The sequence below is a fragment of the Phoenix dactylifera genome, chromosome 6 (assembly GCF_051530095.1).
Source record: "Phoenix dactylifera cultivar Ajwa chromosome 6, Ajwa_hap1_PhDact_Kaust_v1.1, whole genome shotgun sequence".
Lineage (NCBI taxonomy): Eukaryota > Viridiplantae > Streptophyta > Magnoliopsida > Arecales > Arecaceae > Phoenix > Phoenix dactylifera.
Genome location: NC_143195.1, coordinates 28,343,529 through 28,359,118, shown reverse-complemented (window position 1 = coordinate 28,359,118; position 15,590 = coordinate 28,343,529). Strand labels below are relative to the sequence as shown.

Genomic DNA, 15,590 nt, shown 5'->3' with positions numbered 1-15,590 from the left:
GGCTTACCGTACTGTACCGGTATCCGGTACGGATGGCATACTGCTCGTACCGTACCATACCGACACTATGCTAACGTAGCACCAGTACGGGGTCCGGTATCGAGACAGCGAATCTTGCAATAAGTACATGATAAAACAAGGTTCGAAGGCTCAATACCAGGTCCTGGTACCATATTGGTCAATGTTGGTACGTCCTATATAAGATCGGTTTGGCGTATCGATACTCGGTACCCACCCCCCCCCCCAAACGTACCCGGTATCGATTCAGTACTGCTATGGTTCAGTATGCTCGGTATGAAACGGTGACATAAAATTTTAGCATTTATGATTTATTAAAACTAGAAAGCATGAATAGAAGAGTTGATTAACTTATTTTTTGAGTCGCGTCAATTCAAATAAAAGAGAGATCAGTGAGAACAAAAAAGGTTTCTCTTCTATCATAAAGACCTAAGTTGAATATTAGTCCAATTGTAATTCCATGCTGAACCATGCACTGCCTGTGTTGGTTTATCCTCTCCTGGTGTATCAATTTAGCTATTTATATTATCTAGTGAATTTCAACCTCTAATTATAGTCTCCGAGTCAATATGTACTTGACCTTTTGGTTTGGGGACAAGATGAGGACTCCATATATAACCATGAGGAATGTCGGAAGCAGAACCCTGGGCTCCACTAAGATATGTTACAGGTCGCAGCTTCAACTTTCTTTTCCTAAAATCATTTATCATGTCTCGTATTCCAAGCCAGATCATAGAATCAACAATTTGGTATGAAAGCTGCAAAAGGAATACAAAATAATAACCAAGTAATTATCAAAACCACATAGAAGAATGAACTGACATAAATATAGCAAAGGAGGAATTCTTATTGAAATACAAAATCAGATGAAAGGACTCAAGAATTCTAATATTACATAAATCTTAGGTCCTAAAATCTATGTCCTTACACAGTATAAAATGAAAAAAAGGAAAAGAAAAGTGAAACATTGCCGAAAAAGAAAGAATAAGAGAACAATCAAAGGGCACCATAGTAATAGAGCTATACATGACTAATAATGCTTAGCAGTACTTTATTAAACCACTCCTACAATGTGAGTTTATACACCAATTTTCATCAGTATGGCCCTTCCCCAATAAAAAGGGCACAAGTTCCTCGGTATGTGTTATAAAGAACATGAAACTTCTTATCCAAGATTATGTAACACCAGGATATTATATTGGCTTATGCAAGCAAGGAATGCGGAACCGAGCTGAACTGGCCAGTTCCGAGCTGTACCAGTAGCTCACCGATACAGTTCAGCCATTGAAAATGGCTCGCTGCCAGAGCCAGAGAAGAAGAAGAGAAAGAAAGAGAGAGCGGGGGAGAAAGGGTGAACGAGCAGCGGCGGACGACAGTGGAGGGCTGCAGGGGGCAGCGGAGGCCGAGGCTGGCACCCCGCGGCCCTCCACCGGCATCCGTCGTCGCTCGTTCTCCCTCCCTCCCCCACTCTCTTTTTCTCTTCTCCTTCTCTGGCTCCGGCATTTTTCTCTATCGGCACGGGCCCGGCATGGCTCGTGCCAACTCGTACTGCCGGAGAATCGGTACGGTACCCAGTACCGGTTCCTCCGACCTTGCATGCAAGTGAAGAGGAAATGGTGTCAGATATGTGCATTCGAGCACAGGAGAGGGCATCCGTATGATAAAGCTACAAAGTGATCAATATCAAGTTACACGCTTAAGCTAAGATAGCAATGCAATGGCATAGGACCAGCTAGGCAACATGGGCGAAGGAGCTGGTGAAATGCAACAATGGATACACAAACCTCATGAGAAATTACAGTCAACTACCATAGGTGACCACTCAAAAAAGTATGAAAATGCCCATCTTTGTGATAGTAAACACAAATACACTGAGCAGAAGGATCACGACAAAAACAAATGAAAGACAAGAGTCTCACACAAGATGACCAGGCATATTAGCCCAAGGATTCAGCTAGGTTGAGCTTCGTGCATTCACTAAGTAGAAATCTAGAAACAATTTCAATGAGAGATGCAAAAAAGACCAACTAGTAGATGTTATGGGTGTGGAACTAATAAAAAGTAAATAAGATGAGTGGTAATACAGTAGACAAGAACTTTGACCAAGAACCCACACACGATTGAGCAAAGAACAAGTAGTTTCAAGAAGAAAAGCAAGTACTCTTTATAGTACGCACTATAATCAGATGTATAAGGACATCGCAGATAAGGAATGAATGATAGACATAAAAGACATCACAAATATCAACGAGAGTCTGGTTTATAAACCATGATAAAGAAAATAACGCTTTAATGAGTTTGACAAGCTTGATGTAAGCATCAAAACAAAAAGGGAATGCAACAAGCACCTGAACAAATACAATTAGGTCGGCATAGTTTACTACTTACAGCAATTCATACAAGATAAAGGGTAAAAACAAATGCACAAAGGGAAAATGCCTTAGAGACTTCGTGCCATTAATAGGAAAAGAGAGTGCCAACTGTCAAGCCAACCTCCAGCCCATAAGAAGACAAATGGTTACGCTACAAACTAACAAAAAAAAATCAGGCCTCAGCAGGCCTCATATTGGGGGACATTTCTCACCCTAAATATAGGGAATCAAAAATTGTAATACATGTGATACAAATTTGTGGGAAAGATGCGAGGAAATGACATGTAAATTTTTGAAATGATCAAATGGGAAACTAAAAAAAAGAATTTTGAATAAAAAAAGAAGAGGACGACATTAACATAGTAAAACCAAAACAAATATGTAAAGAAGAACATTTAGACTATGAATAAGGGTGGCAGATGGCATAGAGTTCAGGCAATATGAAGAAATTGTTCACCTAGAGTTTTGTTTGCATTTTTATTTTCTACAATATTTAAAAATTTAAACCATTCAAAGTTCAAACTAATAAGATGATTTCCATTAACAAAGAAATTGATATCTAAAAGTTCCATTTAACCACATAAAGAAAATAAAGAGTACGATGAAAGCTAGCAACATGCTAGAAATGAGATTGTTCCAATACAGTGATGAGGAAGAACTAAATCCATCAAGCAATTTTTGTTATTTCTGAATCACTAGGCACTTCTTTTTTCCGATTCTGTTGGCTGCACTCACACCCGTCGTGTGTGAGCCGCCATTGTACCAAAAAAAAGAAAAAATCACAAGGCATAAGTGCTGCAGAAAAGATGGGCAGAAAATGATAACCACAGAACGGGGTTCAGGTGCAGGCACAAGGGAGCGAATCTTTAAAAACACATAAGGAAATGCACAAGGTGGAGTACGAGTTTCCACAGAGATGTCGAAGTGGGTGTAGTACCCTAAGTAGAAGTTTTCTGCCATACGAATAGTCACTATTGTATCCAGTTGCTCACACTAGCATGATAGATACCATGCATATACTGCATGGCTTTCTCATATAATGTTAAGATTAATATTAGTCAGGCATGATGTGGGCGGCAACTGCTTAATAGGAGTCAGTACCAATGACATGGGTCCAAATCTCACCTACACCTGGGTGGGAAATTACAACCTCCCCTTAATAAAAAATATTAGTCTTTAATAGTGTATGCAATATTACCACTATTGACTATGATGACAAATATAATTTTACTTGGCATGCAGCACGGAGGCAAGGAGAATTACCTCATGATATTGCCTCTGTTTTTGTTATTTGTATACATCAATGTATCATGGAAGGATGATTCCCATGTTGATCCATACTAGCATTTTGAAGTTGCAATGTAAGCTTCTTGTTTTTACATTGTAACTTTGACCAAAATGATTTGACCCAATTTGATCTGATTCATCTGAATGTACATGGTTTGGATTTTCAAATACAGTGCAATACAATGGGTTGAGTTATGTTCATCAGCATCAGCAAACTTGTTTAATTTAGGATACAAGAGATATCCTAACATGCAACTTATATTAATTCATAATCCAATACATGATACGGTACCACCATGTGGCACACATACTATGCAATCTCTCTACATACATATGGAACTTCCAACCCACACAAACCCAAAAATTACTCCATGTAACTAGAGCCCCATTGAAAACAAAAACTGCAATCTTCACACTTAGAAGCTTACAAACTGAAATGCTTGTCTGCAGGTTATGCAATCAATTTTAAGCCTGATATACATTCTTGACCCTCTTCCTGTCAACTTACATTTTTTAGGTTCAGTTGGTTATTCAACATGGTATTAGAGTTCAGGTTTGTTGGAGGTCTGGAATTTAAATCCCCTCCAAACTAGTCATTTATTTAACTAATCCAGTTATTATCTTGACCCCAAGGTCGGCGGAACCGGTACCGGGCACCGTACCGGTTCCCCGACGGCACAAGTACAGGCCGTGTCAGGCCTGTACCGACAGAAGAGAGGGCACTATACCGTGGAAGAGAGAAAAAGAGAAAGAAGGGGGAGGGAGGCCGTGGGAGGCGAGGCCACAACCGGTTCCCCTGTTTCGAACGAAACAGAGGTCCGGTCGCACCTCTCGCGGCCTCCATCGGCATCCCGCCCTCTCCCTCCAGCTCGCTCTCTCTTTCCTTCTCCTTCTCCAGTTTCGACAATGGGTTTCGTTTTCATTGCCCGAACTGTATTGATGAGCCACCAGTACGGCTCAAAACGGCGAGAACCGCTCGGTTCGGAATGGTTCTGCCGTTCTTGCTTGACCCATTCCAATCATTATGTTTGCTTTACTGATTTTAGTAACTATGATCCCTCTATGCACAGCGTGGGGGGGAGGGGAGGGGGGGGTAGTCCCTATCGGCTTAAGTTTTTAGGTCAATTAGCTATTTAACAATAAATGCATTGACCATAAGCTACTCAATGAAGAAAGCCATGTGAGACGCCGTTGCACCAAAAAAAAAAAAAAAAAATGAAGAAAGCCACTATAGACCTGCAAGAACCATGGCTACTCGTTATATAGTTCTTGACATATTTGAAGGTAGTAGGGATTAGGGACAAATGCGCAACATTATTTATACTACCAATAAAGAATTGCTCCTACTGAGATTTGTAAGTAAAAAATCTGTACTGTAATATAAAAAAGGAAGTTTTAAATGTTGGAATATTTCCCTAGGATTCAATTTGAAATGCTTGTCTACAGGTTATGCAATAAACTGTAAGCCTGATATGCATTCTTGACCCTCTTCGTATCAGCTTACATTTTTTTTGGTTCAGTTGGTTATTAACTATGGCTCCTCGACGTGCCGCGCGCGCGTGCAGGCAGGCGGTTGGGCGCAGCACGGAGGGGGGGGGGGGTTCAGTCCCTATCAGTTTAAGTTTTTAGGTCAATTAGCTATTTAACAATAAATGCATTGACTATAAGCTACTCAATGAAGAAAGCCGCTATAGACCTACAAGAACCATGGCTACTCGTTATATAGTTCTTGACATATTTGAAGGTCGTAGGGACTAGAGACAAATGCGCAACATTATTTATACTACCAATAAAGAACTGCTCCTACTGAGATTTGTAAGGAAAAAATCTGTACTGTAATATAAAAAAGGGAGTTTTGAATGTTGGAATATTCCCTTAGGTTCAATTTGTCAATATTCTTATCAAGATGTCCTCCTCTTATTTCTAAAATACCTAGCACTCCCCATCCTGGATAGGAAAGCATCTTTCTATTTTTCTCTTTCCCCTTTTAATTTATCTCTTCCGCTATCCCGCCAAATTTGACCATATTGTGGTCAGATCTCTTCCCCCTCCCTTCTGTCTTCCCAATCCACCCATTCAAGATGATCTGGTATCATCTCAAAATCCTGTCATGTTTGGACGTCCTTGTCCTTTTACTTTAATGCCTCATCAGATTTTGGATAAAAATCAAAGAGACCAATCATAGAAGAATTGAACATGGATAACTGTCATTTTGTTTTATATATTCTGTTCATATTTATTTATTTATTTTCTTTCTACTATAATAAATTATTTATTTTCTTATTTTTATTTCATATGATGATTTTTTTTAATTTGCATTCATATTTTTTACTATTTTTTCTGTAGCACATAATGCAGATGTGCAGTTACCAGTAAAAAGAAAAGCTCAGGTAAAATATGCCTTCAGAATATAGTCCACAAAATAGCTTACCGGTCCTCAGACTATCCCATTATAAATTAAAAGTGTATCTTAGGGATAAAAGCTCATAAAATGATTGAATAATATTACAAGATGAAATACAATGTGTATAATCATGAATAAATCACTTCGCCATGCATTAGGATGTGATGAAAAGATCCGTTGTATAAGATCAAGATTAAACTCAGATGTGAATTAAAATACAAATTTAACATCAGAAGATGAAGTACCAAAGCTCACACAGCTTGGGTCGACCATGTCACAAGATGATTGAAAACTTGTTGAGTGGTTTTCCAAAGTGACCAGATCCATTCAAGCATCCATTTAATCATTTAATCTAACTGAGAAATAGTAAATTAAACAAATTAACTAGCAACTAAAGTGGCTGCTGAGGACAGGCTTGAACTGTCTTACTCTATATCCAGCTGGTTGCTTGACACGAGAAAGAGGATGGGGAAATTCACTAGTTGGCCTGATTAGGGAGAAACAAACATATTAGACTAATTTAGTAGCAGATTATAGATATGCATAGTTTTCCTGAATAAGAAGGGAAAAGAAAGCACATAGTAGACTAATTTAGTAGCAGATTTATGATGGATATGTCTATGTCTATATGACTTTACTTTGAAGGAGATGCCTAGTGTCACCTAAATCTATCCCGCTCTAAAGAACAATCAATCCATAAAGGACAGGGAAAGAACTCACGTCCATGGCATTGTGAAAAATATGTGAATTGGAACCTTTAACGCCTCTGCCACATGTGTATGCCCTGAACAAGCAGCCGTCCAGGTCAGCAGTCGGATTCAAACTTCCAATTGTGCATAAAACAAAAAAAAAATATTAATTCCCTGGATCAAAAAAAACAAGAAATATCGAAACCAACACAGGTTCCCCAAATGGATCAAGAACAGAAGGCAATCCAAATCAGGAGTGTTAGAACCAGTTACAAGACTGAAAACTCAATAACTACAGTTCACAAATTAGTGGTCCAGAAAATGATCCCCCATTCATCATATTAACGTTAAGAGTGCTAGCCATTTGGTGGAACTGATAGATGAGAAAACTAACGATTAAAGTGTCAGCAATACCGGTCAGCATGAACCGGCACGTAACACCAGAAAATGCCAACCACTGACAACGCACTAGCATGTAGCATTTAAAAATCTTGGATGAAACAAACTAGGGAAATTCAGATAAAAGAGAGCCATATAAATGCAGCTAATGAATCACAAAAGATTAATTTATATATGAACTTAAATTCTGCCCAAAGATTAATCAGAATATGTTCACATGGAAAAATGACTACCAATGATTCATATTGTAATCTGGACCAAATATAACTGCTCAATCAAAAAGAATAGCTGAAAAAGAAGAAAATCATAGATGCTTTACAATATCTAATAAGACTCACAGTTAGGATCTTCTGCCTATAGATTCAACTAAGAAAGCGTTTGCAAAGCATGAATTAAACAAAGTTATACAGACTAACATTAGGAAAAAATTACATTTCTTTTCTTTCTCAGATTAGGAGGGACCCCATCTGGAGAGTACAGCACTACAGCCTGTTTAGTACCTGGGCTGGCCTGAGACTCAAACCCAGGATTTTTCAGCTGATCCCTGGAATTAGTTGGCGTTGAAATCTTGAGGGATAACACCACTCAAGACTCAAACCCCTGTCCCCATGCTTCCAAGCAAGGGCCGTGACCACTGAGCTACCGCCAAGGTCACAAAAGTTGCATTTCATAATAATTACCAGAACTAGTGATATAATGCAAAGAACTAGTGGTGTCCAACAAAAATGACCAAATTATGTAATCAACAGAATTAGTGATATAATGCAAGCCTTAGATATCAATTAACAAATAAACTGACAGAGTTATTGGTTATTAGACTCACTACCAAAAAGAAACAACTGAAAATAGAAGATCAACCTCTTTTACAAGAATGTAGTTACAAAAAAGAGCTAGAACACATTATTTTCTTTAAATTGAGAAATGTTTAATGATGAATAATTGCATATATCCAACAAAAAATTTCAAATATTGTTATAAATTTGGGTTGGTGATTACTAAAAATCACTCGAATTATATAGAGCAACAACATAGCTGGATACACTGTATGGAACGTTGGATATGCTAACCCCCAAGAAAACAATCATGAGTAAGGTTTGCCATATTGGTCGGTACCATACCATACCGGGCATAGTATACTATATCAGTACCAAATTAATACATAGTACCGTACCATACTGACACTCGATATGCTGAACCTTCCATACCACATACCAATAATGTAATAGGATGGTACCAGTACGGGATCCGGTACCGAGATGGTGAACCTTGGTCATAGATTAGCAACGTTGCTTAATATATCGGTAGGGGAAAAAGTTAATTACGAGCACTATCAAGCAAGCTTAGGATGTACATTTGAAAGAGAAAAAAGTGCTAAAGAGATGTTTGAATTGCTATAGCCATGTGCAGCAAAGACTATATGAAGACCTTAGCTAGCATACACAAAAAGTACAAAAGACCAAAGAAAATCTGGTGTAGAAACTCTAAACATGATTTTGTTACTGAATAGCGGCATAAGCAAGCAACATGTAAACAACATTGATTCCTGTATATGCTAACGACAAAAAGTAATTCAAGCTGAAAGCTTTGAAAAGGAAAAATTGCAAGAAAATCTCTAAAGGTTGTCATTTCTCACGAATGGTCTTTTGGGGATGTACCATTCACATTCAGCATCCAATGTCGATTTTTCCCTTTGATCTAAGGCTACAGGTAGGTGGTACAATTTTTATCTGCTTGACCACGTGCAAGGAGATGTCTACACTCAGCAATGTCAGTGATGAGTATCGGCCAAAAGGACCCACATCTCTATGTTGGCAAGAAGGATAATGCCATGTTCACTCAAGAAAAAAAAAATAAAACACCAAGGAGATCAAAGACCACCTTCTCCCACCATTGTCACTACCCTGAGAAGGAGATATCACCAATCAAGGTGTGGCAGACCGTGATGACAACAAATGACCCCACACTCCCCATGTGGATGCTAAGGATGTGGTTCCTAGGGATCGTGTCATGCTCATTGATACCGTTCTTCAATCAATTCTTCACCTATTGGATGGAGTCGCTCATCATCACCCACATCACCATCTAGGTGGCATTGCCACCAGTAGGCCACTTAAGGTGCTGCCAATTTCAAAGTTTTGGCCGCTAGGAGTTGGAGATCAATAGTTCAATGTAAAGCCAACGCTATTCAACATGAAGGAAATGGGCCGAAAAAAGATGCAATCTTCGGGAATGTTGGGTATAGATAGGTTCAAAACAAGTCAACATAAGCTGTGGGGATCATGATCATCATCCAGGCCTTCCACAAGAGGGCCATCTCCTTCATCACTAACCAGATTCTCATCATCACCACTCAAGTTAGCAGTAGGTGCAGTTCATCACCTTGCATTATCATTTTTTCCTTTCATTTAGAGTTGAGTTTAGGCTGATGCTAGCATGCATCGATAGAGGGGGTTAATGGGATGGTGCTGACATGAGTGAAGATGGGTGGATGAGTTAATAAAGATGCACATGTGGTAACCAAGCACCCTCGTGCAATAGGCCCAACACCAAGAGAAGAAGGTTGTGGCCAGGCTATTAATGATGGGTGGAGCAAGAGAGTTGAGCAGCACCAAAGCATTCCAAGTGATGGGTCGAGGCTCAGGGATCTCAATGGCAAGTTATCGCACTCTATTGACATCATGGACAGCCAAAGGGATCACATTGGGGCTTCGATCATGTTGCATTTGGGCCCCTTCATTTTTTTATTCTTTTTTTCTTGAGTGAAAAAAGTATTACCCTTATCATCATCATCACATTTAGGGGGGCAGTCAGAAGCGGAGCTGGACCAGTCTGGGTCTAGACATGGCAGAAAGGAGCAGAGGCCGAGGACGTGGAGGATAAAGTGAGCAATCTCCTTGAGGATGGAGACAATGAGGGCAGTGTTCAACATAGCTGCAATTAGATTTAATTCCTTGATGTCATCCAAATCTAAGGACCCATTTGGTATTGTTGTAGGTAATATAACTTTTGCCTATAGAGCTTTCAATAATAGAACTTCTTCTAGTAAAGCTTTTAAGTTTTAATAAAATGTTGTCTGCTATTTGATAACTATATTTCTGAAGCGCTATAAACTTCAAAATCTATTTGGTAACGACACTGAGAAAGTACTTCTAATATCACAAAATGACAATAAAGGACATTGCATAATGCTTTCAATTATCTAACTATTTGTACTATCAAAAAATATTCTATTTATTTTGATATTTTAATCTAAATAATATAGTAAATAATGATATTTTATATTTATTATAAAAATATAGTAATATTTCATAAGGAATACTTAGGAGAGAATCTATACATGCAGATCTAATCTATTTCATAAGGAATACTTAGGAGATCATTGGAGATAAGAAATTTAAAGAATAAGAAGAAAATGAAGGAAAAATATTGGAAGAAATAGAAGAACGAAGATAAAAGAAGACAAGAAATCATGGACAAAGTTAGAAGCAAATTTCCTCTACTCTGATTATCTAAATACTGTCCATCTATGGGTACCTGAATTATCAAAATGAACTAAGGAGGTGGTCATTAATCAATTTATATATACCAGGAGTAGAGTCAATTACAAGAGTCGCATGTAAGCTAAGTTACCTTATTTATATTACCAAACAATAATTCATAATCTCCGTCTAAGATAGAGCATAAATTTCAAATTTTCCAATTATGGCATGGCATTCCAAAGATTGTCATTTTGATGGAGCTTTGGTGCACATAATCCATTTAATTTTGAGATCAAACTTATGATGTTAGTTCCTTTTCTTCCCTCAATTTTCTCAAGGATGACATGGCAGTCTGCGTAGATGTGTTTTGTTTCATGGAAGACAGAATTAGCAACAACATGAACTACCATAAGAATATCAATAAAGCTTTGATACTTCATTGGTTCCATTTGTGGAAACTTCATCTCCAATAAAATACACTTCAGCCAGAGTATATATGAAATAGCTTGATAATACACCTGAATGCTAAAACTTAGCTGCCAGCCTACCACATTTTGAGTTTCTCCTTACATGTAAACTTAGCTACTGCCAGCACTTTAGTCCATCCAATGCACTACGCCACTACCCATGCCAGCTCATGTTGCTGTGCAATAGCTTGTATTGGTGCGTATGCATATAAAACCATCCCTGACACACAAAGTGGGGTGAGCATCTTGAGATGTGGCAGATTCATACAAGGGTGTTGTTGTTATGTGTATCATTGTTCCTTATTGTAGCATGTGCACATGTTACTTAAGCTTAACATCAAGTAATATCTTTTTCCTTGGTTATGTCTACCTATGTTGTTTACCATGAATTTTGAGCATTTTGCCATGAATAATAGTCTATGGCTATGGTCGGCGGAACCATCCTGAACTGCCAAGTTCGGGGGATCCCGAGTCGTACCAACAGTGGATCGGGACGGTTCCAACAACGAAACCGAGACCGACGATAGAGGAAGAGAAAAGAAGAAAAAAGAGAGAGAAAGAGGGAGAGGAAGGAAGAGAGAGGCCGGCCGGCGAAGGCCGGGGAGCCGTGGAGGTGGGGCTCCGCCTTCGGTCCCCTGTTTCATTCGAAACAGGCGCCCAGAGGGGGGCCCTTCACTTAATTCTCAAAAACAAAAAGGGCCCCTCTGGGCCCCTATTTCGAACAACATAGGGGACTGGAGGTGGAACCCTGCCTCCGCCTCCTTTGCATGGCGGCTCCCCAACGGCGCTTCGCTGGCTCTCCGCCAGCCTCCCTCGGCGGCCTCCTCCTTTCTCTTTCCTCTCTCCTGTTCTTCATCTCCCTTGCCTCTATTGTGTCGGTACAGGGCCGGCACGGCATAGTTTGGGGCCGCACCGACCTGTGCTGCCGGGCAACCGGTCCAGGGCTTGGTATCGGCATTGCAGACGTTGGTCTATGCATTGTCATATTGATATTTGGTGATATTTGCATGACAAATAACTTGAATTTGTGCAATGAACATGATCCAAGAGGCATCTAACTGTGGATCAATCATGCTACTTCAGATAAGTCTGGACAAGCTTTAAGAGCAAGATTTGCCATATCCAGAACTCAAATAAATCCCATCCTTTTTGGGCAGGACTTCACTAGCATCAAAAAAAGAAAGTTTTTATCCTCTTCTAATTAGAAAAGGAATCCGGCTCAAATAAAGAGAGTTGACCACATAGTAGAGAATTTGCAGCTTCTCTCTTCTTCTTTTTTTTCTTTTTTTTTTTGCTAGAAGAAGAAATAGAATCAAGTTAGGAGGACCTCACTAATAAAAATAGAGGGCATATGCCATGATTTTGGAGAAGGGAAAAGATGGAGTAAAGCAAAGAGCATAAACTTTATTTTCACCCATTAGAACCCCAACAAACGGAGTGAACATGAAGAGCATGGACTCTACTTTCTATCTGTAATATATACCAAAATTCACGGATCATGAAAAATTAATGGAAGTAGAAGCCTAGAGTCTCGCTTTCTAAAATTCTCTTGTTAATTATTTTATTCGAGAGATTTGAGTTGACTAGGTCCAAGGAAATCTTTCTTTCTCACCGATCGGATTATAACCAATCATCCATATATAGTCTTTGCCTAATACATTAAAAACCTTTTTGTGATATTCTTCCAGAAGTGTTTCTGATTGTGGAAGACCAGAAGTTATTAGTCCTGTTCGCGCAACTCCAAATGACAAGATATGGTCTAAGCAGACATCATCAGTCACTTGATGGTAGAGTACTCTATTTCTATGGTTTGGGGGAGAAAGGAGGGGGGGTGGGGATGCACTTTTAATTTTGTTTCCAGACCTAATTCTGATAATCTTTTAAAATGAATGGAACAAAGCTTTTTCACAACACCCAGCAAAAACATTTAATTTAGATTAAGATAAACATGTGACAAATCATTATGCATTAAAAAATGTACAATGTAAGTTTTGCAATAATACAATATAAAAAGGGCATCACCTTGATCAGTTATAGCAATTTCATTGGTAGTTAAAAGGTTAATCTTAGAATTAGTATATGTGAGATTTCTAATTTGTCTAAACTATAGAAGTGAGCAAAGAAGAGGTAGATGTTCTATATAAAATTATAAAAAATAACATAAAATCTCACCATATGCTGGTGGATTTGCGATTATTGCATCTGCTTTGAAAGGAATGCCTGTATCAACATCTGGATCCTTGCAGGCTGGAAGCAATGAAACTATAATTTCCTTGATCTGTTTTCGTTGAATAGGTATCTCTGAAGGTGCTGAAGGTAAGAACCCTTTATTCTTGACCATGTCTGTTCAAATTACAAACCGAGTAGGCAAGTACTATCAAGTATCATTCATTTTTTATTTTCCTTACATTCTTAACAAGTAATAAACAACAGATGCATGTAATCTACATACATTCAGCAAGAACTTTTGGATCTCCCCCTAAAGGATAAAACTCCAGTCCAGCAGTCAATACAAACTCCTTGAAGTTCGCATGAGTTGCTAGTCTAACACGATGACCATAGTCCTGCAAGAAGTCATCATCTCAGGTTATCTCATCAATCCTTTCTGTTTAATTAAATAATGTATGAAGAATATGAGAAGATACTAGTACAATAATAGGGGAGGATATTGTAACCACTAATTGCAAACACTTCAATGAAGATCAAATTAACTGTACCTAATATTTTATCACAAGAAGGAATGTTAGAAATGGCATTTACTAGTTGCACAATAAATTCCAAATTCACAGCCTAATTAATGTACATAAAATAAATTTATAAAAAGTGATGGCAGAACTCCAACAAAAAAAAAAAGAGTGTGAATCAGCCAAACAAAATGCAAGAGCATCAGTATGAATTAACAAATCAATGGACAAGGAAAAAAATGTATTTGTTGTATCAACACATAGTTGAATGATTAATGCACTCAGAGGTGATGCTTATAAGACAACTACTTATACTACTAATAATAATAATAATTATTAAATCAAGCAACCATGTTTCACCTATCTGTCCAGAGAGCATTCATTTAAAATAGAGCCTATAGTTTAAAAAAGATAATCAACCTCATGTTCCATCTTGCAGGTATGTTTACATATACAGAACAAATAACATTATATTCCAGAGTTGCCATATATGAAAAATCCTAATAGTTTGTTTTTTGATAATTTTCTTCTAATTCATGCAAATTCTTGAGTTGTTTATTCTCCTTAGACAAATTCAAATGAATTGCCAACACTGTGCACTCACATTGTCGGTTAATGAAAATGCAAAGATGGTGCATAATATAGGGAAAAATAAATGGATGATAGATGCTCTTTACATGATCTAATAAGCATCCAACTAAACTCCTCCAGATGTACAAATTCCAAAGTATATTTTCTTTGTGCTTTTTGTTTCTATCCAAATAAGCTAGATTTTTAAGTACAGATACTATAACTTTGTCAATAATAAAAACGTAGTTACGATTTATTTCAACTCACAACAGTCAAATGCTCCATTTGCATTGATGATGTCAAAAATGAGATAAGCATTCGCTAAAATTTGATAAGCTAAAATGACCGCAACATATTTTGCTGTCAATTACCTAATTATCAGACACTTAGCAAGTGCTTCCATAAGTTAATTTTGGAGGAAAAAAGAGGTTAGATATGATGTAAGCTATGTATAACTTTCAGGATGATGAGAAAACTAACAAACGAGTTATTTACAACCAGAAACAAAGCTAACCTGTAGACGTTTACCAATAGCGACAAATGGCTGCACATCTCCTCGTGTACCAACAATAAGAATGACTATTTGCATAGGTGGTCTATACTGAAAGTCCATTGAGTCTAGTGTTTCTTCATCAACTGGTTCAGCAGCAACATCCTCAGACCCAAGATCAAGTGATGCAGGTTCAAGATTGCTTGGAACGTCAACTACTACAGTTCCATCATCTTTCACTGTAGCTATTCGATTTAACATCTTCAGCTGCAGCATTTACAAAATAAAAAATCAAGAAAAGAACAAAAGAAAGTTTTCAATTTCTCTCATAAATTGCACAGCTGCTAAAAAATTGTGTATACAGCAAGAGATTGATGCAAGACTTTTAACATAATGAATGGGTTTGTGAGGAAGTTTGTGGATGTATACACAATTATATGATATGATAGCCAATAATAAGAGAATCAGATTTATAACATCCACAGAAGACATGTTTGTTAAGGATCAGCACTGGACACAGTGTGAGCTGAAAGTGGTAGAAAACAGCATCAGAAGTGCTAAATTGAAGAAGGCATAGGCATGACTCCAAAATATCCACAAGTAATAACTAGTCTGTGAAGCATCTGGAAAGGTACATGTTTCATGAACATTCAGAACAACAGAGATTGTTTTAACTATATGAAACTTAGCAACTCAATCTCATCCAAGTGTCTGAAATCTAACTAAGCAAG

General features: G+C 38.0%; 1 protein-coding gene across 4 annotated transcripts in view; it reads right to left on the bottom strand.

Annotated features, from left to right (window-relative positions):
* The window catches only part of LOC103723302 (sterol 3-beta-glucosyltransferase UGT80A2-like), a 50,150-nt gene that overhangs the window by 18,275 nt on the left and 16,285 nt on the right, over positions 1-15,590 (bottom strand). For all 4 annotated transcript variants that reach the window (XM_039118428.3, XM_088723572.2, XM_039118427.3 and 1 more), the window contains exons 3-8: positions 14,884-15,126; positions 13,568-13,679; positions 13,288-13,458; positions 6,802-6,865; positions 6,511-6,568; positions 599-776 (exon numbers count right to left, since the gene is read on the bottom strand). In XM_039118428.3, the coding sequence (XP_038974356.1) occupies positions 599-776; positions 6,511-6,568; positions 6,802-6,865; positions 13,288-13,458; positions 13,568-13,679; positions 14,884-15,126 (826 nt within the window). The remainder of the gene's footprint in view (positions 1-598; positions 777-6,510; positions 6,569-6,801; positions 6,866-13,287; positions 13,459-13,567; positions 13,680-14,883; positions 15,127-15,590) is intronic.